General features: G+C 42.8%; 1 protein-coding gene across 2 annotated transcripts in view; it reads left to right on the plus strand.

Moving 5' to 3' along the window:
- The window catches only part of GPR132 (G protein-coupled receptor 132), a 44,248-nt gene extending 21,141 nt beyond the window's left edge, over positions 1–23,107 (plus strand). Inside the window, exons 1-2 of one of the 2 annotated variants that reach the window (XM_069858936.1) lie at positions 8,920–9,066; positions 20,634–23,107. In XM_069858936.1, coding sequence (XP_069715037.1) covers positions 20,658–21,761 — 1,104 coding nt within the window. In that variant the 5' untranslated portion in view covers positions 8,920–9,066; positions 20,634–20,657 and the 3' untranslated portion in view covers positions 21,762–23,107. Of the gene's footprint in view, positions 1–8,919; positions 9,067–20,633 lie in introns of those variants that run through there. The other variant, XM_069858937.1, reaches the window with a different exon arrangement.
- The last annotated feature ends 202 nt before the right edge of the window (positions 23,108–23,309 follow it).

Below are 23,309 nucleotides of genomic sequence, written 5' to 3' on the forward strand. Positions count from 1 at the left end.
AATGTCACCTTATAAAGTACGTTGCATTTGAATACAGCTTTTCATTTGATTTTGTGATTGAGCGCAATAAGGTTTTTGGTTACAAGAGATTGTTTCTCTTCATTCCCAAATAAGGGATTAGACTTTAAAAAGTAAATATCACCATGCTAGCATTTTTCAAAAGGATTTTGGCATCATAACATAATTATCTACTGTTTTGTTGTCCTACTACTAATGCCTCTTGTAAGACTCCCCCTCTGACACAGAGATAAGAGATAGTAGCCTAACAGAAAACATTGTGGCTAGGAATAGGTGCACAAATTTTAGATCAGCAGGACATATTCATGATTTGCTATAACAAACTGCTGTCTGGGAACCACAGAACAATCACAGAGAACAACTAGTAGATGTGCTTTCTACAAATAACATGCCAGCCTTTATTCTCTCCTCTTGTTTTTATGCCTTTGGATTACTAAGAAGCTTTCTAGGGAAATAGGCCTGGTAGCCACTGTGTGCATTTCATTAAATTTTTTATTTTAATTAATTTTAATTTTAATTCATTAGCATTTTTATTAGATTATTTTAATTTTTAGTTTTTAAAAACAACAAAACTAGATGAAACATCCCTGGCAGTCATTCCACCAGCCAGCAGGCAGAAGCAAAGCATTTTTAATATTGTGCTGCCACGTGCTGACAGGAACAGCCAGTGGGAGCCTGATACTGCTCTAGCAGAGATCCACTTAGTAAAGCAGCACCAATCTAGCCCCATAGCTCAGGTTTAGTAACAAGACCTCAATTCATGAAGCATTTTAAGCACATACTTCAGACTGATACAAGCTGCAGTTCTGCAGGCAGCTGAGCCAGCCACAATTTGCTGCCAACCGCCTTTGTACCACCCCTGGCATTTGTCAGAGCCTTGGTTGGGCCAATTCTTCTCACTAAAATAGCAAACAGCTATCCTATTGTTTGTTTTTCAAAGAGAGCTAGACTTTCCCCTTTGCGTAGAGGTGGACTGTGATGCTGGCTTACCTTGCCTACTGAATCCTTGCCCTCAACCAGTTATTTAGATACTGCATTAAACTGCAGCTTATGGCATTCTGATTTCCCTTAATGCTGATTTTGCACAGTGCCTAGAAGAAAGGGGGTCTAGTCCATATAGCAAGGTGTCATCTGCAACAGTACAAATAAAAAATACTGCAAGATGGACTCAGTAGGAACCGCAGGCATGAGCAAAGACACTGCATCCTTTCTGGACCATCTTCTTTCTTCTTTTGTCATCACAGAACTTTGTTTTTACTCCCAGAAGTGCCTGGATAACACCTGAGGTGATGAGACAAAAAAGGGCCATTGTAGTAGAATAAAAATCAGACTTTATGGGTTTACTTCTGTTAGTGTTTTCTTGGGTATCTGGCACTTGGGAGCCTAACAAGACGTGCTTTATTTTGACCCATAGATACACTTCAGGTATTCCATAAGCTGCAGTTCCAGGGTGCACCTGGACTGCAACCTGCCTTTCTCAAGCTAAACTGGGTTCTATTTGCTTGGAATCTGAGTGGTGGTGTTGGCACAGCACTTCAACACTTTCACCCCGTCAGGTCAGCAGGTGTTTTGGCACTTAGTTCTGTAGATTCTGTGAATTTCATGAGTCTTCATTACATGTAGATATCTGTATATTTTTTTTTAAATTGCAATAATATCTGCGTCTCTTACAGTATCTTTTTGCCACTTCATCTCAAAATATCTTCAAAGGAAGTAGACATCACAGGTGTCTTTTTAAGTAAAGGAGAAAAAGACTCAGATAAATACAAGATTAATGAAGAGCCCACAAGATCAGCCCAGAACTTAGCTGCATCTGTTTCCTTCCCATTATTTGGCCACATACTCTACCAAAGCTGGTGGAGAATTATCAGATATTTGCATTTCTTAGAACGTTGAAGCCTGCAGGTGCGCCTGCACTGAATTTTCATGCAAAAACACCCCAGATATGAGGAACCTGGAGAACACAGAGCTTTGTGGTGTCAAGGTCCATCTGTTTCCACTCCACAAACTCACTCTGAATAGCTAACTTGTGTATCACTCTCATATACCACAGACTGCAGGGCATACAGCTTTCCTGTCTCCAGTCTCACATGTTAAAGTATGTTTGCACCACATCAGCACCAGGTGAAGCTACATCATTTATCTTTCCACAGGTAACTCTAGTTACAAAATGACCCAAGCTGGTATAGTGTCAGGAGAAAAGATGATGGCAGGGATGTCTTTTAATGTCAAATTATCTATCCAATGAATATGGTTGCTTCACAATTACATCTTCAAAAATTACACTCCCAGCACAAAGAAGGGCATGGAAGTATTGTTTGGAAAATGAGGCTGTAAATTAACTGTTTACGTGCATGGATGCTGCTGAACACAAGCTGAAATCCATGGAGTCTGTAGGAAGGCAAATTATAGGAATATCTATTTATACTGAGAAAATTGTGCCAGAGCTCAAAAGTCAGCATTTTCAAGGGTGATTTCCAGTAGAATTTTCTGCTTTCTGTTCCATCTTTGTAATGGAGTAAGAGGATCTGAAAAACTGGTGGGAAAGGAGGGGGGAAAGCTTGGATGTTTTCCCCTTGGTGTGTATACATATATAGAAATCTCAAGGAAGACGATACATGTTTTCTTTTCAGACTCTATCTGAGAATTCAGTTGAGAAAAAGTGAAGCAAATATCTCAAGATATGTGTCCCACTAAACCTCTCACTTCAACTGAAGTCTCAATGCCATATATTCATCAGGCACTTCCCTTTCTCAGAAACCTTAAGTTGCTCGTGACAATACAGCAGTAGAGACTGGAAGGGCCTTTCACATATAGCAGCATCCCTCAAGACTCAAAGAAGATGCCTCAAGAGAGGCATCAGAGGTAACCATCTAACTTTACAGGAGGTGGTTTCCTGGCCTGGCCACTGCAGACTGGTGTTATCATTCAAATCACGATCCATGCATGAGCCCGTTTCCCCACTGGAAGTCAGTGACACAGAGAAAATGGAGCAAAATGAAGAAAAAAGCAACTGTAAAGTAGAACCTGTGCAACTCCATGAGCTCCCTCCCATATTGAGGTGCAGTCAGGTAGATCACAAAATATCTGGCAAAGGCTCAAAATATCAGTTGTGCAGAGAAGTTGTCCCTGATTTTCTTAATGGAGATACACACTCCTGGCAGGTGTCTCCCACAGCTTACTAAGGCTCACATCACGTGGAGGGGTGACCTCACAGGGAAGTCAGGAAGACCTCTGAGGTCTTTTAGCAAAAGGGTCTTGTGAGAAAGTCTGAGTAACGGAACGTGGAGAGGACAACTCTACCTTCACACACCTGCTCCGCAACTACTTCTCCATCACAAAGAGGTGTTGAAGTTCAGATCAGTGGGTCAGTGACTGGTTTGCTCTAGATAAGGATGCCTTATCTAGAGGCATAGATAAGGGTTATTATAGATAATATATCTATATTATAGATATTATAATATATATAGATATTATAATATATATAGATAATATGCCTAGAGTTATTCCCGCTGTGTTCAGGAGGGGACGCCCACTGCAGGAGAATCCCAAGATGCTGCAAGTTGCCCATCTTGTTAAATAAATGTAGACATTTCCCTTTGAGTCAAAGTACTCGTATCCTTAGCACATCATGCTCAGGAGAAGACCCAGGACATTAAGTTCTGTCCCCAGGGAAATTTGTTAACGTATTTTGTTGTCCTACTGGCTTTTTTCCTCCCACTCCTCCTCCATCCCATTTCCCTTTCCTGTGATGTTTACATGGCAGCTCTTGTACATGCAAATCAGTAAATCAAACCATTTACAGACTATTATTTTCAATGCTATCTCTGCTCTGCAAAGTGTTTCCTGCTTTCCGGTGTGCGGCATTTCTCTAAGGTGCCCTTCAGCAATGAAGTCCCAGTGCAGACATGGGAACTCCCCTTCAGAGGCAGTTTCCCATAGCAGAGTAAAAGCTTCCTAAAGTCACCCACCCTCCAAGGGCTTGGTGCAGCTCTCCAAGGCAGAATGCTGCAGACTTTGCTGTGGAGAGCTGGCAGCGAGGTTCCCCAACAATACTAGGAGGAGTTGATGTATATGCAAATTCTCTGCTTGGTCAAGCCTAGCTGCAAAGCAGATCATCGGAGGCTAACGGGAAATAAAGAGAATCATAGAATCGTAGAATAACCAGGTTGGAAGAGACCCACCGGATCATCAAGTCCAACCATTCCTATCAAACACTAAACCATGCCCCTCAGCACCTCGTCCACCTGTCCCCTAAACACCTCCAGGGAAGGTGAATCAACCACCTCCCTGGGCAGCCTGTTCCAGTGCCCAATGACCCTTTCCATTAAATATTTTTTTCCTGATGTCAAGCCTGAACCCCCCCGGTGGAGCTTGAGGCCATTCCCTCTCGTCCTGTCCCCTGTCACTTGGGAGAAGAGGCCAGGTCCCTCCTCTCTACAACCTCCTTTCAGGTAGTTGTAGAGAGCAATGAGGTCTCCCCTCAGCCTCCTCTTCTCCAGGCTAAACAACTCCAGTTCTCTCAGCTGCTCCTTGGAAGACTTGTTCTCCGGGCCCAGGAGCGAAACAAAGAAGCTATATAGTAGAGATGTTTGAGTGGGATTTGGTTGATCTGAAATCTGGGTTTGTCCAAGGAACTTACTCTGTATATGACAATTCTCAGCCCTTCAGCCTTCCACCTCACTGGGGATTTCAATCAGAGGACAAATTTTACAACTATGTTTCTGTGGTTGACACAATTTAACCTGAGATATAATAACCAAAAGAACTATGCAGTAGCATGGGGCCCTGGGTAACCACATTAAAAAGTCGTATCTCTTCAGAAAATCATCCCCTTCGTGCATACTGAAACACTGCAATTTCGTCAGCATTTGGCTCTTTCACAGAAGCCTTTCAAGTCAGAAACAAAGTAAGGCTTGAAATTGCAGAGCTGCACCAGAAGGTGCAAAACCAGCTTGAATTTCTGTGTATTTGCACGACAGGATAATTGTGGTTGCTCAGGAGCGTAGACCGTGCTATAGACGCACAATTGGTTCTTCCCTAGGAATTTGCTAAGGTTTAACTGCCTTCAGGTGTTGGCCCACCCCTGCTGCCATTTCAGCACCCTAAAATACTGAGAAAAGTGTGTTCTTTGAACCACACCCTTTTCCTCCCCATCCACTAACAGCCGTAACCTTTTAAACCCTGCGGGTATTGCAGTTTCCTAGTAGAAGTAGCGAGGTTTATTTTTTTTTAAAAAAAAAGAAACAAAAACCTAGACATATCCATCAAAAATCTGCAATCTGGGCAGCAATTGTTGTACAAGAGGCAGAGCTAGTGGTGTAGCACAGCAGCGGGGGCTGCCTAGCAGGCATCAGCCTCTGCTATCCAATTCAGTTTGTAGGTTTTGGTTGCCTCTTATTCCAGCAGCTCAAGTTGAATGAAAGAACAATGTGGATGGGCTGGGATGTTTGGAGGCATGTATGTTGAGAGATGGAGTTTGAAGCATGGAACTGTATCTGTGGTTGCTGTAGCGCACTCGTCTCAGCTTTGGCTGCGGGTGCGTGGCTGGCAGCAGGATCTCCCAAAGAGATATATACGCAGCTTTGCATATATATTTGTTAGATATAACAAAGCTGTGTAACCGCCCTCATTCCAAAGACCCCAAGGTACAGACTGGCACCTTTTTACTCTTATCATACAGCAGACAAATCTGTCATTGCTCCAGAGAAGTCAGTAGAGTCTGGGATCTCTAACACACACAGTGTGACAACCAGCTGTGCTGAACTCTCAAGTACATATTAATTCCAGTGTGTGGAAGAGTAGGGCTGTCAAACACAATAGGGCTTTTCTTTTTTGGGGCAAGAGACTTTGGCTTGATGAAGGTATGATCAATCACATAGTTGACTTACAGATTTCCACCCCTGAGGCACACAGCGCATCACTGCACCAGTGAAAACCAGGGACATCCAAATTCCTACACACCAAGCACAAAAACAGGCAAATCAAAAGTCCAGGTGTGGGATGCAGACATTTATGCAGCCTGACAAAACAAAAGGAATCTGACTACGTCGTCCTCCCTATGATAGCACAGCACGTGTCACATGTAGAAAATCCAGTGCATTGAAAGTCTCAGCAGCTGACACTCCTGCTTTATATTTCCAGCAGCAGAACAAGAAGGTTTTTGCATTCCTGGCAGATGGAGTGCTACGAACCGAACATGCATGGGAAGCCAGAAAGCCGTGTGAGCTCTGTGATGCACTAAGTTCAATGATTCTGCCACTCAGCTGGCCTGATTGCCAGCATGGAGCAGAGATACACTGCATGTGCAAGGGGAAGATTCTGCAGGCAGGCAGGTTCTGGGAGGAAGCTGAGTTTTAGTTCTAGCACGGAGTTCGTCCCCCACTATCTAGCATGAGGAATCCAATCTATAGTCGGTACTGATATCAACTGCAAAAAACACCACAGCTGGTTTTTGTCCCTGTCCCAGGTCAACAGTATCACAGCCACCGATAAACCAGGTTTGAACTATAAGCTGCAGAGACTCTTTGATGAGTACAGTCATATGTCATTCCAGTGCAGGGCAATTTGTACAGTGCCTGGTCAGAGGGGCACAGAGCTGAGCAGACTTCTGTCTTAGATGTTTCTTTGCCCCATTCTGGCCATTGCTGTCCTGGAGAGACTCTTGAGAAATTTTCTGCCTTACTTTTATCATTAAGAAATCCTTCTTGCCACTCTGTACATGCTGCATTCCCCAGACAGGCGGGCAGCTCAGTCCCCTTTCAATGTGTGATCTGGTAACAAAAGAAGCCAGGCATTTGGCTTTTTCCTACCAAGACCCATACTGCAAGGAGCTGTTCTGATTTCCTTGTTTTACATACTGCAAAATTTAAAGCCATGTTCCATCATTTTCCAAGAAAAAAAGAGCCTCAGTTTCTTACAAAAAAAAAAAAAGAGATGTGCAACTGTACAAAACTTGTCTTCTAGGATAATCTTTTGCAGGTCTGCTCTGTATCACTGTGTTAGTTCATTTGTATGTGGAGATAGGAGAGGCAGATAATGTGAGGTTTCCTTCATTCAGAGACTTGTTTATCATGATCAGGCGAAGACAGTGCTAACACAGCATTTTCATGTGTGCTGGAAAAGAGAAATGCCATATATCCTACCAGCTATTGTCTTGATAGTTTCTAAGTGAAAAAGGGGCATGAAAAACTCAATTTGAAAGTCTTTCAAAGACATTGGACCCCATCAGTCTTGCACAGTTATTTCTGTTCACTGGTCAATGGTGCACAAGCATTTTCCCTATAACAGTGCTGTGAAAATCCCCCCAAAGGGTCTGTGTTACGCAGCAGAAAGCTGAAACAAAGCTGGGCTCTTTTCTCCCTTATTCTTTGGACAGTCACTGTACCTCAGTGGGAAAATGATGTAGAATACAGAGAAGGCATCTCACATGTTATCCATGCAGAGGGTGACATTGATGAAATCATGTTTTGGAGCAGTGCACAGACTGGGTCAAGCTCTATTTCCAGCTAAGCTGAGCTGGTTCAGGCAGAAATTTCATCTATTCTCCTTTGCAGATGGAGGCTACCAAGCTGGCTTCTGCCTTGCTTTCCCCAGTTCCTTTTGGACCCTGAGAATGAATTGCTCTTCACAGAAAGACACTTCCCCAGAAACTGTTTCCAGCTGAACTGAAGTAAATATTTCACCCTAGAATGAAATTGCATGCCAAGCATTTCTTTAATTTTAATCCTTTTAAATTCCTAGCCATTTCATATATATTCAAGTCAATATATGTGTAGCATCCAGAGTGGGTATTACTTCCACTGCACAAATAAGGAATAAGCACCTACCGAAGGCATCCTGTTCCTGACAGGATCTGGCAGCCCAAGTCAGGAGGTTTAAGGCAGTTCATTTGTCTCTTGTCCCTCCAGGCCATGTTAGCACAATGATTAAGGTGAACATCCATAACAGGAGTCCAAGAGATGAAATGTCTGGTCGCAAGTTAAGTCTGGCAGTTAAAAGAGTTGAACTACCCTGTCTCACCCCTGTACAAATGACGGAATTTGAAAGCAATTACTTTCCTTTGTCTTAGATGCTTTTCTGACAGCACTGGTCAGCCTCTGCTTCCTCCATCAGCCAGTTGCACCAGCTCATTGTGCCACAGCTACACATGTCCAGCAAAGAGCCCCCGTATACCTACACAAGTACCCAAGCATTCCCGCAGCCCTGCTGGAATAGCAAGAAAAATAAATTAAAAGGAGGCTAGAGTAAGAGCTCAAACTCCCACAAATCATGCTCTGCTGTCTGGTTTGAGAAGCAAACCCTTTCTCACATGCCTCCTCCTAAAACACAACCATATTTGCTGAGCCACTGACTTGTGAAAGGCAGCACCCGTGCATGGTTTATCTCAAGATCACTATGCAAGACTGTGGGCGCTATTTGCTAACTGAAAGTAGCACAGGGGACAGCGATGAGAACAGGCTATTCCAAAATACTTTTTGAAACCTTTGACTTTGCATCAGTGTTTGCACAAGCGCCGATATCCTGCACGTTCTGCTTGGTAGGAGCATGACAGCCCTCAAGTCCCTGGGCTGCACTTACACACAGACCCACCAGCATTCCTTCTGTCTTCCTCCTAATTCCACATTTTCCTATCCTGACCATTTGTCTTTTCCCCTTCCTGATTATCCTCTCCTTATAGTAATTATTAAATTGTTTTTTCTGTCTCTTCTCAATCTGTCAGTATACTTTGAGGAGTGGATCTTCTTACAGATATTCCTTGACATAGATGTCTTTTTACTATGACTTTCTCAAGTGATGACAGGACTAAGATTTTCAAGGGTGGGGTATTCAGTTATCCTCCTTTACATAAGCGTGCACCCAACTACAAGTGACACCCATCAGGAGCCTGATGCAGTCATGAGCAATCTACTTTCTTTTAGCTCACACCACTTACGACTGTGCGCGGTATCATTAGCAACTTCCTGGACTTTTTGCAGAACAGCCTGAGAGTACAGCACGAGTTGAAGCACTTCGTCGTCTCCTTTGCAAAAGCCAGAAAGAAAAGAAGTAAGTTATTTCTGCCCCTTAGGCAAGGCATTATTTCTCCTTAGCAATATTTTGCTTTGTTCTGCTTTGATTACTGCTTCTCCGTGCTGTGCATTTCTGCTTCTGTGAATGTTTCACCGTAGTCTAAATCTCCATGTGACTGATAAGAGACATAAAATGTTGGGTCTGTAGTAACTGGAGTTCATTGGAGCTGATGGAGACTCTGCAACCTATCTTCCTTACGCATTCCCTTTCCTGTAAAAAATATATTTCTCTCTTACAAAACAATTTTTGTTCCAGTCAGGGATAGATGCTAATTAGGATTGAAGGATTTTGGCAGGATGCAGGTTGTTATGAGGTTAGATTTAACTATAACCTGCAGAGCATGAGGCATGAATGCAGAATTGCTTTGGCAGACCATAAGGAGAATTCGCATCCAGCCTTTCCTCTCATCCTTACTCTACTGGAAAAGCAAGATACCCACTTTTTTGTGGTGTTTACCTGCTGGTCTACAGTAATCAGATACGCTACATATCTTCTTTTTCTCCACCTTCTATTCACAGAGTACTGCTGATCTCTGGCACACAGAATTGTGGAGACTGAGCTGAGATTATTTTTTTCCTGAATATTTTGGGAGTTGACTTCTTTCTCTGAGACTTCAAAAATACTGGGACCATGCATAATACTCTCCTCAGCAAACCAAACACCTTGTTTTTAAATGGAAGCTGATGCTCCTTTGCATTTAGCATAGCCATTATCTTGAGTAGTAGCTGCAGCTTTAGGGAGACCACAAGTCTTGTGATAAAGTCACAGGCTGGTACTAGCAATCGCACAACACTGGTAGATGGGCAGAATGAATCAGTTTGGGTTCCTTACTTTGAGACTTTGCTTTGAGAGTTTCTGAGATTGGATAGGACCTTTCTTGCACTAAATAAAGTACAGCAAAGGGTAAACATCCTACCAGAGCTGAGCTGACCTATTGACTCAATAAAACTCAATTCTTTTTCCCGAACTTAGTTTCTCATATGGTCTTCTTGGTTCTTTTTCTTCTCCTTGTTATCTCCCTTGTTTGTTTCTTGTTTATGTTGCAATAGAAAGCACTACAGTTCATAGCTCCTGGATTCTCTTGAAATTTTAACATAAAGTCTGCTTCTCTGCCAAAGCCCAAGAAGTATCTAGGCTTAGTTTTAACCTGCTCTTCCCATAATCCCATTTAGCTGCTGCCTTCAAACCAACCAGTGGCTCCTTAGCTTGCTGTACCTGGGAGAATGGACAAAGAGGATTCACTTAATTTGCTCTTTAGCACTCAATGGGCAAGACTGATTTTCTTCCAAGGACTTTTCCATAGGTGGCAGGAATGTGGCTGGAGTGGCAGCTCCAGTAACTGCTGCACCAGGGTTTCTGTGGACAGGTTTCTATGGCTGCTCTCCATATCTTAGTGCCTTAGTACATCAGTCTTGAACCCAGCACAAGCTCAGGTTTTCCTTGCTGTTTCTTGATACTCGGTGCAAACCTATTGTGTTTTCAGTGTGCTATGGATGTAACTAGCAATGGGTGATTCAATGCAGTTCCATCTGAGGTTGATTTTATCTCCTTTGACCCCTCTTCCCAGATTCAGCTGCCTGCCCAAAAGCATCTGTAGATCTCCCCTCCTCTCCTGGCTCTAGGGCTGCTGTGCACGTCTCATGCATGAGGCCAGGACAGGCCTGGTAGAATCTGCTAGATAGGACACTTTCTCATATCCCTCTGCCACATGTTATCACCCCCTGAGTGAAGTGTGCCTCACTATGTGAAAATAACTGCTTTAAATTGAACCCTTTGGGGGACAGTGTACATTGGGGAACGCTGTTTTCAATTAGTCCTGGATCCTCTGCTGGAGCTATGATGGAGCAGTGGAGGAGGAGGGAGTCAAGGATCCCACCATACTGCCAGAAATCTTATCATCTTCACAGCAGCTTTCTGTAATGACATCAGACTTGACAAAATCTGTCTCTTAGACGGATGCACTTTGATCTTATCTACCTTCATGAATCAAGGCTATTTTTAAAGCAGAGTGTGTAGTGCAGGCAGATACTACCAAACACATCTAAGGTTCAGACCTGGCTGTTGCTGGTGGGGGAGCAAAGCATCTGACAAATACATTCCTCAAGAATCAAATATCACGCAGTGGTCCTGACGTCCGTAAACACCAAATGTTCGGTATTGAAATTCAAGTGGAAAGTGAAGTGGGTTGTATCGCTGCACAGATGAGCAGGGCCTGAGAGAAGTGGGTAATTCAGAAGAGTCTATCAGAAACAATGTATGATTTTGATATTGCTAAAGAAGGATATCTCAGGGAATATTTGGTAGTTGGGATTTTTACATTAATATCCCACAGGGGAGACTCTAAGAGTACCAGTGAAGAATGAGATGCTTATTGCAGTAGATGTACAAAAGCCAGAAGAGATTGCAGCTGAGGATTTGGACAAGACACTACAGGAGATTTAGCAGATGTGAGTGGATTTACAGAGATGTCAGAGATGTGTAGGTGCCAAGAGGAATCTTTGAACATCACGGTTTTGCTGGTATAACTGAGATTTTAAGGGGAAAACCCTGCTGCTGGTATGTGACCTAGCTAGCTAGAGGAGGTGACCTAGCTAGCTAGAGGAGGTGACCTAGATGGCAAAAAAGGAAAACAGTAGTTCTCCAATTAGTTGAAAGTAAATCATAAGACAAGAAGGAACAAAGAAGTTGAGTTTCACGGTAAATGGAAAAGGAGGAAATATTGGTGTCTGAGTTCAGACCACTAGTGAACACCGTCTTTAATTGCTCCATAAAAAGTAGAATTGTTTCAGATATAGAAGGCGCTGTGGTTTTCACAAGGCTTTGCAAATCCCACCTGCTTAGAAACATTTGCTTTAGACAAAAGTAAAACAATTTTGAGGGGAAACTAGCTAGACTTCTCAGTGACATCTTTTTGCCCCACTTTTTGCCCAGCAACCTCGTTAGCACTGACAATACTGCCAGCAGCAGTACAGCTCCCACCTTGCAGCAGCTCCTGCGCAGACCCACACAGGCAGTGCCAAGACAGTAAGTCTCCCATAGGAGAGAGCTGATCCACTGTCACAAGATCAAAGCTCAACACCATCTCTGCATTTTTCTGCTACTGGCAGAAAGCAGCCATCCTGTCTACACTCACACTTTTCAGTACAGTCAAGCCATACTGGGGGATTTCAGAGGGGTGAAAGGGACAATCATAGAATCATAGAATCATAGAATAACCAGGTTGGAAGAGACCCACCGGACCATCAAGTCCAACCATTCCTATCAAACACAAAACCATGCCCCTTAGCACCTCGTCCACCCGTGCCTTAAACACCTCCAGGGATGGTGAATCAACCACCTCCCTGGGCAGCCTGTTCCAGTGCCCAATGACCCTTTCCCTGAAAAATTTTTTCCTAATGTTCAGCCTAAACCTCCCCTGGCGGAGCTTGAGGCCATTCCCTCTTGTCCTGTCCCCTGTCACTTGTGAGAAGAGGCCAGCACCCTCCTCTCTACAACCTCCTTTCAGGTAGTTATAGAGGTAGTTATGGAATGCATATTTTGGGGATGTAGAAAAAGCCTGCGATCCCTGTGACTGTCGCTATTGCAATGGAGGTGTCAGTGCAGGAAGGGGACAAGTTTGTGAATTTGGGAGTTTGGTCAGAAGATGTGTTTGGTTATGAATAAATACACCCTGTAAGTGCCTGGTGGTGGTCCTGCCTGGAGATTTGTTCCCTGAACCAGCATCCTCTGCCTTCCGGGGAAACATCAGTGACAAAAGAGGTGTGCATAACCATTTGTGGAATTCCTGGGACAGAAGTAGTTTGAAAACCACTGACTGACTTGGGACAGAGGCAGGGAAAGTAGCAGCAGGATAGTGAAAGCCAGGAATGAACCATGGCAATGCAGACACCACATAAAGGGAAAGACAGACCCAGGCAACAACAGGTCGACAGGATGCAACCAGGCCAATAATGGAAGACAGAGCTTGGGAAGGGCTGTCAACACTTGGGACCAAGCTGTGGTCAGACATGACTCTTGGCCATTAATAAAAACAAACCAATACAGGGAAACAAACAGAGCCGTTGGCCAGCCACTGTCCACAGCCAGCTTACAAAGCAAAGAAGCTTACCACAAGATAGGAGAACTGAATGGTCACTATAACGAATACCCCATAACCAACTCTGCTACAGCAACATTGCTCTGTTTGCGTGTGGCAGCAACACAGCCTTGAGGTCCCCATAGATTCTGTGAGTCCAGAAGAACGGAGACGCTGGCTGCCATTCCCACACTGATCACCTTGTCTGCTTGCGAGTGAAAGCTCACATCTCTGGAAATGATGCTCCTCCTAGCAGAATAACTTTCTGACTTGTCTACAGTGAGGCTGTGATTGTCTTTTGCCTGTCCATGTACAAACTTAAAGGTCCTTACTTTGGCCTTGCCTTGGTCCAGGTGTCACATGTGGCCACCTGCCAGCATTCACTGAAAGGCGAGATGCGTGGCCTCAGTTCAGAAATATCCAGCAATTCCAGGTGAACAGTTGCTGCCCCAGAGACGATTTTGAGTCACATAGTTGAACGTCACATGAAGAACGGCTGAGAGAGCTGGGGTTGTTTAACCTGGAGAAGAGGAGGCTGAGGGGAGACCTCATTGCTCCCTACAACTACCTGAAAGGAGGTTGTGGAGAGGAGGGTGCTGGCCTCTTCTCCCAAGTGACGGGGGACAGGACAAGAGGGAATGGCCTCAAGCTCCACCAGGGGAGGTTTAGGCTGAACATTAGGAAAAAATTTTTCAGGGAAAGGGTCATTGGGCACTGGAACAGGCTGCCCAGGGAGGTGGTTGAGTCACCTTCCTTGGAGGTGTTTAAAAAATGGGTGGATGAGGCGCTGAGGGGCACGGTTTAGTGATTGATAAGAATGGTTGGACTCGATGATCTGATGGGTGTTTTCCAACCTAGTGATTCTATGATTCTATGATAGATTGGGATGAGAACAGCTCTCGTACATGCCTTTCTATGGTTCCTAGTGTGTTTCAAACTGCAGGTGTCACACGCTTGACAAGAGTCTCCTGTTTGAAGGCCTGGGTGACAAAGTAGCTGCTGGGGTGATGCTGAGGGTGATAAAGCATCTCTTTGTTAGGGGCACATCTTGGGATTTGAACATAGGTCTTGGTGCTTCTTTGTTCAGCCACCTAAGGCTGGGTTTTACTCAAACCTGTCAATTAGACACACTCAGCTGTAGCACCCTAGCTGGCTGGGGTGCCAGCATGGCCATATCTCCTTGCCTTGTTAAAATAGCTGTTTTCTCATAACCCAGACTGCTCTTCCAAGAGACGACAGCAATATTTATCCACATATAAGCCCTCAGTGTCAAATCTGCTGGCGCTGAGCTGTGCTTTGACACCCCTCAGTGGGTCAGAGAAGCTGTGCATGGGAACCCCCATCTCATCTCCTTCTTCCAAGTCTTCATAGTTCAACATGAGTCAGTGAGAAAGTGTGGCCAGTTAGGTTTCCAAATGAGTCACTGGCATAACAGAAGCCTTATTAAAAATATCCCCCATTGTCAAGGCTGTCAGTCTAGCTCTGATAGCTTTAGGGAGGCATCAAGCATGAGTGCCTCCTCATTTCATATGTGAAGAAGGTGTGTGAACAAGAAGGTGTGAATCAGCAGCACAAAACTTGTCAGTCTTGGGGCTGTTCTCAGCTGTTCACTTTCACTGCCACTACTCCAAAATCTATGCTTTCCTGAGCCCTGTGACTTCATGGGCTTTATAGTTTAGCCTCAAATTTATGATGGCATGTCTGAGGTTCCTGATGGCTCTCCTGGCCATGAAGCCATTCTTCTACCTGCAGGACCTTTCCTAGACAAGCTGCTAGGCACCAGGGAGTAAGCCTGACCTGCAACAGCCACTCTCTGATGCTCTGAGGGTGGACTGAGAAATTTTTCGAGGTGCAAAAGTCCCAAAATCATGAGTCACGGCCTCCAAATAATGAGACTGAGAAAGAAGGCCACTGGTACAGGGGGATTTTTAGGGTCTGTTTCTCACCTGTGAACTTCCCCTATCTACCCCACATGACATGTACATAGTCTTACCTTGGTTTAGATGTGCTAAATAAGATGGCTTTAAATCCTGTAGCAGGACATTGCCTTTATACATTTCTCTTACCTGCCTAGCATTCTACTCTCCTCTACAGTTCCTCAACAGAAAAGACAATAAGGCACACATCTCTTGGAGAGATCAAGATTTTACACCAGGTCCTTTTACAACCCTGAATTCTGTGATAGTTCGCTCACAGCTGCCTATTTTAGCAGAATAGTGTCTTTAGTTGTAGTTTGTGGGAAGTGGATACGTGGATCTATGTAAATGCCCACACACAGGTATTTAAAATCTCTAGTTGCTGAAAGTTCACATATATGAACAGTGCATCACTACTTAAATCAAACACCTTTTTCTCATCAAAAATGACTGCTGAGTTCCCGTCCTGAACAGCAGATGATGAATACTTTCTCTCTGACAAGAATCTTCTTTTTTTAATAAATCTGCAGTATAGAGTTAAATATTAAGACTGTATAACTAATCCCAAGGCCCTGCTGCTTCCTTGCAGCACCTATTTTCACCCTACCAATGCTCTCTGTCACTTGTTTTAAGCAGCACTAGTCATCAGAGGGGTTATCTGCTTTCACCACAATGGTCTCTGCCTGATGTCTTACGGTGGAGATGAATGTAATCACTGTTGCAGAAGTGGTTGTTTCTAATAAAAGTCCTACCTGAACTTGGTGACCAAAACAAAGCCTATGCCATACCTCGCTTCAGCAGAAGGTTGCTTGTTTCTTGAGAGTCTTCTCCATGGCTGCAGCCCCCAGGGAGTGTTCAAAAGAGGATAAAACACAAACAGAAATCCAGCAAATACAAGAAACTTGCCACTTTCATCTTTCAGTAATCATGTGGAATTTTTTTGCCTGGCTAGGCAATAAAGCTGCTTTGTATGGTGTTCATTTGCCTCTGCATTCAAATCCCATCTTTCTGATCAAGCTAGGATGGAGACTGATATTTTAAGATGGAATTGTGCTCGGGCTGGATTCCCACTATAGTCCCGTAGCTTTAAAACACTTTTTCTCTAGAGAGCTTTGAAACTATATAGTTTAAAAATTATGTTATGTTATGTTACATTCACATTTGAAACTATATAGCTTCAAGTCCCATTACTTTGAGTGTGCAGGAAAAAATGATCAGTCTGCTGGGTAACCAAGTGGAGGCATTGCTGTTTTTCCTTAATATGCTGAGACTTGCTTATAGGAGTAACTTTGTTTACCACTAATGGAAAAAAAAACGCATAAAAAATAAACCAGTTCACTGACTTTCTAGGCTAATGGGTCTTAATCTATTTTTACCCACAGTTTTTCTCCTTTCAAGCACAGTAGAGCAAATAATTCGTGGCAATTCTGTCAACTTTCTGTCAAAGTTAACAGACCCAAAAGCTAATGTCTGGAAAGTTCAATAGTTCATAAAGTTTAGAAGCAGGTAATGTAGGTTCTGCATGAGAAAGAGAAGCCCAGGTTCACAAGAAGAGTGATATTGCTGGTGATGAGCACTGTAGGTGGCATGTCTGTCATATCTGGGAATTGATGTTATATGACACTAGATTTGAATGGTCAGGCTGACATCATGTTAGTAATGTGTCACGGTTACAGTAGCACATGCTGCTAAGGAAAGCAAACAAAACCCCTTAGGAGAAGCTCAGGTCCTGTTTTACTGAAGGTCGATTTATGCTTTAAAATATGCAGGTTGCTATCCTTTCCAAATACTGGGGCCAGGAAGGAAGGTGTGAAGGGATGGGTTGTTTTCATCTTAACTGTTGCAAGCATGTATTTTAAAAAAATTATTCTTAGTATCCACATAAACCCCTCAATATTCTCAGCTGTAACAACAATCTTTGGCATAGAAAGACAATTGGAAAATTATTAGAAAACAAAAAATATATAAATAATCTTTTCTGCTGAAGTAATTGTACTTGTTATGGATGTCACTGCATCTTTCTTCTCTTCTGTCCCTCTGTAACCCCAGTGAACTAATCCAAAGACTTTCAATAAGTTTGTTGGTCAACTGTTGTACCAACTTTTTCCTCTCCTCCCTGTAACTGTATCTACAATTTTATTTTTTACCTTTTCTAATACGGATTATTTTTATCATTCCAACTTCTCTGTTGGAAAATGAAACAGTTCTACATGAGTAGGTCATAGACAAATAAAGCAAAAAAAAAAAGGCAAAATGAAGCCCTTTGCTTTCCCCTTTGTTTTCACTTCCCTCTTCACAGCTCAGTGCTAGCAAAAACACTTCAGTCTTTTTAGGGAAGACCAAATATTAACGTAACTGGCCCAAATGACCAGCACGAGCCCCTAGTCAAGTCTCTACATCTTCTAGGACCCTTTTCTGCTTCATTTAGAACCAGAAACCAGTGAAGATCTTAACATTCACTCTGAAGTGATAAGCTCTAAGCCAACAGGCACACAAAAGTCCACACTCTTTTCAGGGTTTAGCAGTGGCGTTTTCAAGGCAAAAGAACTGAAAACAGAGATGTGGTTAGGGCTGCTGTCCACCTCCGCTGACTCAAATGGCCAGATGCACTACTTACTTACCCAAAGAGCTCTGCTTGGCACTTGCACTGCACACAGAGAAAGTGCCCAGTTGGGTAACTTGGTTGCAAAGACCCCTGAATAGCCAGCAGAGATCAGCAGTGCCTCTGGAGACTGGTGGAGGGTGCACCTTATACTACAGCCGAGCTGGTCTCATTACAGCCCCCACCTCTGCCTGCCTCTGGCTCACTTCACTCCTGGCTTTGTGCTACTTACCAGTAATTCCATTGTGCCAGCCTGGTGCTGCTTCGACCCTGGTCGGTCATTTCAGAAAGGTCAAATGATGGACAAGTGACCCAGACAGAAAAAAAGGGACAAATTTTCTACTAAGCTACCACTCTGTGCACGTTCACTGCAGGGTCAGTGAACTCCTGCTCCGGGACAACGCAGAGAGAAAAAAAGATGATAGCCAGGCTGCTGTGCAAGTATGGCTGTGATGTGAGAACACATCCTCACAGCACCCCAGGGTCGTGATTTCATCTTCCACAAGCTGTGTAGGACACCTATGTAGGATAGTTCAATGTTCCCCAATGCTGCCTAGTAGAGAGGACAGATGACCATAGCACAGGTTCTCTAGCCCAATAAACCAGTGCTTTTAGACCCTGTCCACAAGATGGAAGATCTGCTTTCTACACCAGACAAGGTTCGGTATTTCAAATCTTCCACTAGGAAAGCCTGAGCAAAAGTATCTTTCCGTTCCTCCTGGTAAATCCAGGCTACATGCAACAAGGAATGCAAGGTGCACTGGATCAAGAAAAGGTGAGGAAAGGGCAGTCAATCTTGATCTGGTTTCACAGCCATGCTTGGTGGATTTGCAGTATGACACTTCTGCTGCTTTCTCACCACACTCTCAAGAAAGTGAGATTTCACCTCTGTCATTCGTCTTCCATCCACAACCCTTTTTACTTGGGCATCTCCAGGTGCCCTGCCCTTTCCCAGGGTTTTCTCTCCAGAAGGTCTCAATACATTAGAGCACGTAGGCACTACATTTTAGGAGCAAAAAATGTCATTATCTATCCCTCCGACAATGTGAAAATAACACAACAACATTAGAAATCCTAGGCCTCCAAGAGCAGATGTCCGGGGAGAGTGTAAACACAGAGCAGGTACACAGCAAATCTCCTTCACAGATCTCGCCAGTGATTCATGCTCAGGCACTTCCTGAGCCATAGGTGATGTCTCTATCCTGGAAGATGAGATGTTTTGCACGTCTTGAAGGAGAGAAACATGCACGTGCTGACTGCGGTTTGTCACGTGCAGTGAGCCTCACGGAGCAAGGAGCCTCAGAGAGCTGCTAAATATTCATTGAACTGTTGAGGCAAAACACAGCCAGGACCCAAGACCACAGTAGCAGAACATGCTTCTCCTGGCAGTATGTTTCCTTAAGTGCTTAAGTACCATTTCTTTAACCTAAATTTCTTAATTCTTCTCTTTGGTCTCAGTTACTTCCTCTAACTGCCCTTATTTCCCGTTGTTTCCTGGAGGCATCAGAGTGGCAGGCAGTTTCACTGGCTTACTGTGGCAGGTATTATATAGCACTGTAAGTTTATGTTCTTCAGCTGCAGTTATTCATAGAGAAGAGGGAGAAGAATGAATTAGCTAGACCTGAGCCACCACGCTGCAATGCAGCATGGAGGTGCACACCAGTGGCCAGATTCTGATTTCTGTATGTTGGCTAGTGTCTGACAAAGCAACTACCACCACCCACTTCAGAGAGTTCCCCCATCAGAGCAACCATAAACGATACCTTCTGCTGGAAGTCTGCCTCTGAAATCTGTATGGTTTCAGTTTGAAGAAAAAATTAAGACTAATGCCCTCAGTATCCTCTGGGAAGTGACTTTAGTAATTGATCGGCAGCTTTGTCTTATTTATGAGGCAGTCTGGTTTAGGGACAGTCCCCACTGTTGTCATGCCTCACTTAATGCCAGTATATGGTTCTGACCAGAGCATCGTTATTCGATTTCATCGTTAAGCGAGTTGATGTATATACCTGACCTGACGCAACCTACCCTAAGCTAACCTACATAACCTAACATTAGCATAATGCATATATGATATAAATGATAATAATTGTTGAAATACAGTAATAATATATATTAATAAAAATATTAATATGGTTATATTGTTGTTGTTGTTGTTATAATAATAATAGTAGTAATAATAATAATAATAGTAGTAATAATAATAATAATGTAGTGTATTGTACTTCACAACTGCATCACGGAACTGAAGTTTTCCGTCTCATCTCTTGTGAAGTGAGGCAAAAGGGTTAAGGCAACTCAATGCCATCACAATAGATTGCCTTCAAAATCATTTCTATAAATGTAATACAATACTGTACTGCACAATTTCTTTTCTCGCCAAATGCATCGAACCTAGGTTACAGCCGATTTTAATAACAATTTTTTCTTCCTTATGTTGCTGACTTTTACCTTGGTTTCCAGTTCTATCACCTAGCCCTGCGTCTTAGGAGCACTCATAGAAGCCATTACTGTTGTTTGGGGCAATACTGAATGAAAATAGGGCATATATAAGAGCACTGTCAAGAGGAAGTTATCACAACTGTGTTTGTTTACATATTCTGTGTTGTTTAAATCTCTACAGAAGCTCCATCATTAAAGTGCATCCCTGTTAGTTGGGAGGTCATTAAGCGAGGCACACAATACCCTGTTTTAGTGAACAGGCATGCTGTAGCGAAGGTGTTCCTTGTGAAGAAAGGCACTTTCTCCTGGAAGTAAATCAGACTTGACTCCCAGGAGAAAGTACAAGCAATCAGCATGTCTTGGAAAACTTGCCTGTGTCCCAAAGACAAGCACCCCACTGTCTCCTCTGACGAGGAAACTGTTCTGTTGACAACTATGAGACCAAAACCTTCACTGACACATTTATAAGTGATGCAAATGCTAACTTTCCAACTTATCTTCTGATTCTCAGGAAAAATCTACTGGAAAAAGAAAAATGGAAAATTGTACAAACACAAATAATAGCTCCCCTTGCACAGGAATTCCCTACAAAGACAGCAAGATGCTTCTGGTTGCTGTTTACAGCATTGTTTTTGCCATAGGTCTTCCAGCAAATTGCTTAACCTCCCTGCTTACATTCATACAAATCCAAAGGAATAAAGTAATTGCCATCTACATTTTCAGTTTATCATTGTGTGAGCTGATGTATTTAAGTACCTTGCCTCTCTGGATTATCTACGTGCAAGATGAACACCAGTGGAAAATGGGTATAATGACCTGCCAAATAACAGGATTCATCTTTTTCTGCAACATATACATCAGCATTCTGCTTTTGTGCTGCATTTCTGTGGATCGTTATGTGGCAGTGGTGTATGCTCTGGAATCAAGGGGGAAAAGAGGACAGAAAAAGGCAATCATAATAGTGTGTTTTCTCTTTGCTGTGGTTGCAATAATCCACACTCCGGTATTTTACATGGAAGATCATCCAGCTCATATGAATAAGACGACGTGCTTTGAGACTTTGCCCCTTGATATAAAATTGGCTGCTTTTGGCATTGCCAGATTCCTATTTGGATTTGCGATACCTTTCACAATCCTTATTTTCACAAACTACAAAATTTTCCAAAGTACAAAAACAAGCAGCAGCCTGACTTGTCGTCAAAAAGCCAAAGTGAAGTATTTGGCTGTCACCATTATTGTTATTTTCCTGATCTGCTTTGCTCCCTACCATGTGGTACTCATAATAAGATCCATATACTTTCTGTTCCATCAGAATTGCTCATGTCCATTTGAAAAAGAAATATACTCAATTTTTACAGTCTTTCTGTGTTTAGCCACCGCAAATAGCATTGCCGATCCAATCATCTACGTGCTGGTTAGTGAAAATGTCAGAAAAGATTTTTGTAGGAGTCTGAGAAGATGGAGACTGAACTCACTCAGGCTGAATTCATCCACTAATTATAAGAGTGACAGCGTAAAATTGAAAATGTCAAAGGAATCACAGGAAGGAGGGCTAAGAGAAGAAAACAAAGAAATACCAGATTCATCTGACAGTCAAAAGACCTGTAATAGCGGCAAAGACCAAGAGGGTGGCAGCTAGCAGTTAGCTGCTGACACAAATAAGAAGTTCCTAATGCCAGCTGCAGGCTGCAGACTGCAGCACACAAGTATTTATATGCTGACGTCCATAGGAAGTTTGGGCATAGCAAATGGGATGCAACTCCTTGAGGATGCTACAGGAGCAATAATTCTCATTTCTGTTTGTCTCCTGCAATAAAGTCTGCCCATCAGTATCATTGGTGAAAATATTGCTTTGCTAAGGACATGTAGAATAAACTAAGTAACTTAGTTTGAGTCAAATTGAAAACTTAGAAGCTTAATTTTTGGACTCTTTTTCTCATATGGATTTAGAACCAGTTTTATCTTCTGAGCTGGATAAAAAAGAAGTCCCTGCTGAGAAGAACAACATAAGGCCCACTCTTAACAGTTGACATTTCTAGCTCTTAAGGAGGTACATGTTCATGTTCTCATGCACGTTCTCTGTTGTTAACATTTGTGGTTAACCAGTGGAAAATATTAAAAATAAGGAAGCCTTTCAACAAGAGCCATGAAAATGTTCCTAATACTTCAGTGTGCAGCTTTATCTATCTTGCACATTCTGAGGAGAATTAGAAGGCAAAACAGTGGCCTGACAACACAGACCAACAGTATTTCTACTGCATAGGTCAAGATCCTCCACTGTCCTGAAATTCTTAAAATGTACAATTCTAATGCTTGACATGTTACAATCAGTAGATTTTACTTGGTTTTGCAGTTAAATCTGGAATGCACTGAAATATATAGAAAATGTATACATTTCCAAGTTGCATCAGGGGCTGCTGTTACGCTGTCTCTGAATGTTTGTTGAATTTGTGCTTCATTTCTGAATTAGCTGATGCTTCCCTTTTGATATTGATCCACCTTTTACTGTGCAGGAGTCTGTAAAAGAGTTAGGTTCCTTACTGGCAAGGAAGGGCTGGCAGCCTAGAGAACACTGTCCCTACTCCCCATGGATGGGAACTACCTCGGGCACGCTGGTGGTGCACACTGAGAGTATGCTGGGGCAGATTCTGTTGGTGGTGCTGCCGCTTTCGCTATGAATAAATTATTGATGGTCGTTCCCTGTGTCTTCAAACTAGAAATTAGAAAATAAGAATGATACAAATATGGCAAGATTAACCCAAACAGCTTCTTGCTATTTTTACGTGATCAAAGTAAAACAGACAAAGATCATGAATCATTTGGGTGTTTATTTGAGTGTGAATTTGTGAAGGGTTCACACTGTCGTTCTGCTTCATTTATACTGTTGTATTTCTGTAATATTTTTAAATTGTCATTAATGTTGATATTTCTGAATTGAACTATCATTAGCCAATGTTAATGTATATACAATACTTGTTAATGTTTTAAAAATGTCTGTATATTATGCTTTATTCTTACACAGTTTTGTAAACAAGCATTGTGTCAAAATGGCATTTCCCCAAGTCATTGTATTTATGACGTATTTATTTTTTCTACTATTTAATGACTCCTCTGGCATCCTTCTGTGAAGTGTTTGTGTTCTCAAAAGTAGTTCACATAATGCTGAATTGAATAGGAGATTGTTTCT

Source organism: Phaenicophaeus curvirostris, chromosome 5, assembly GCF_032191515.1.
Source record: "Phaenicophaeus curvirostris isolate KB17595 chromosome 5, BPBGC_Pcur_1.0, whole genome shotgun sequence".
Taxonomy (NCBI): domain Eukaryota; kingdom Metazoa; phylum Chordata; class Aves; order Cuculiformes; family Cuculidae; genus Phaenicophaeus; species Phaenicophaeus curvirostris.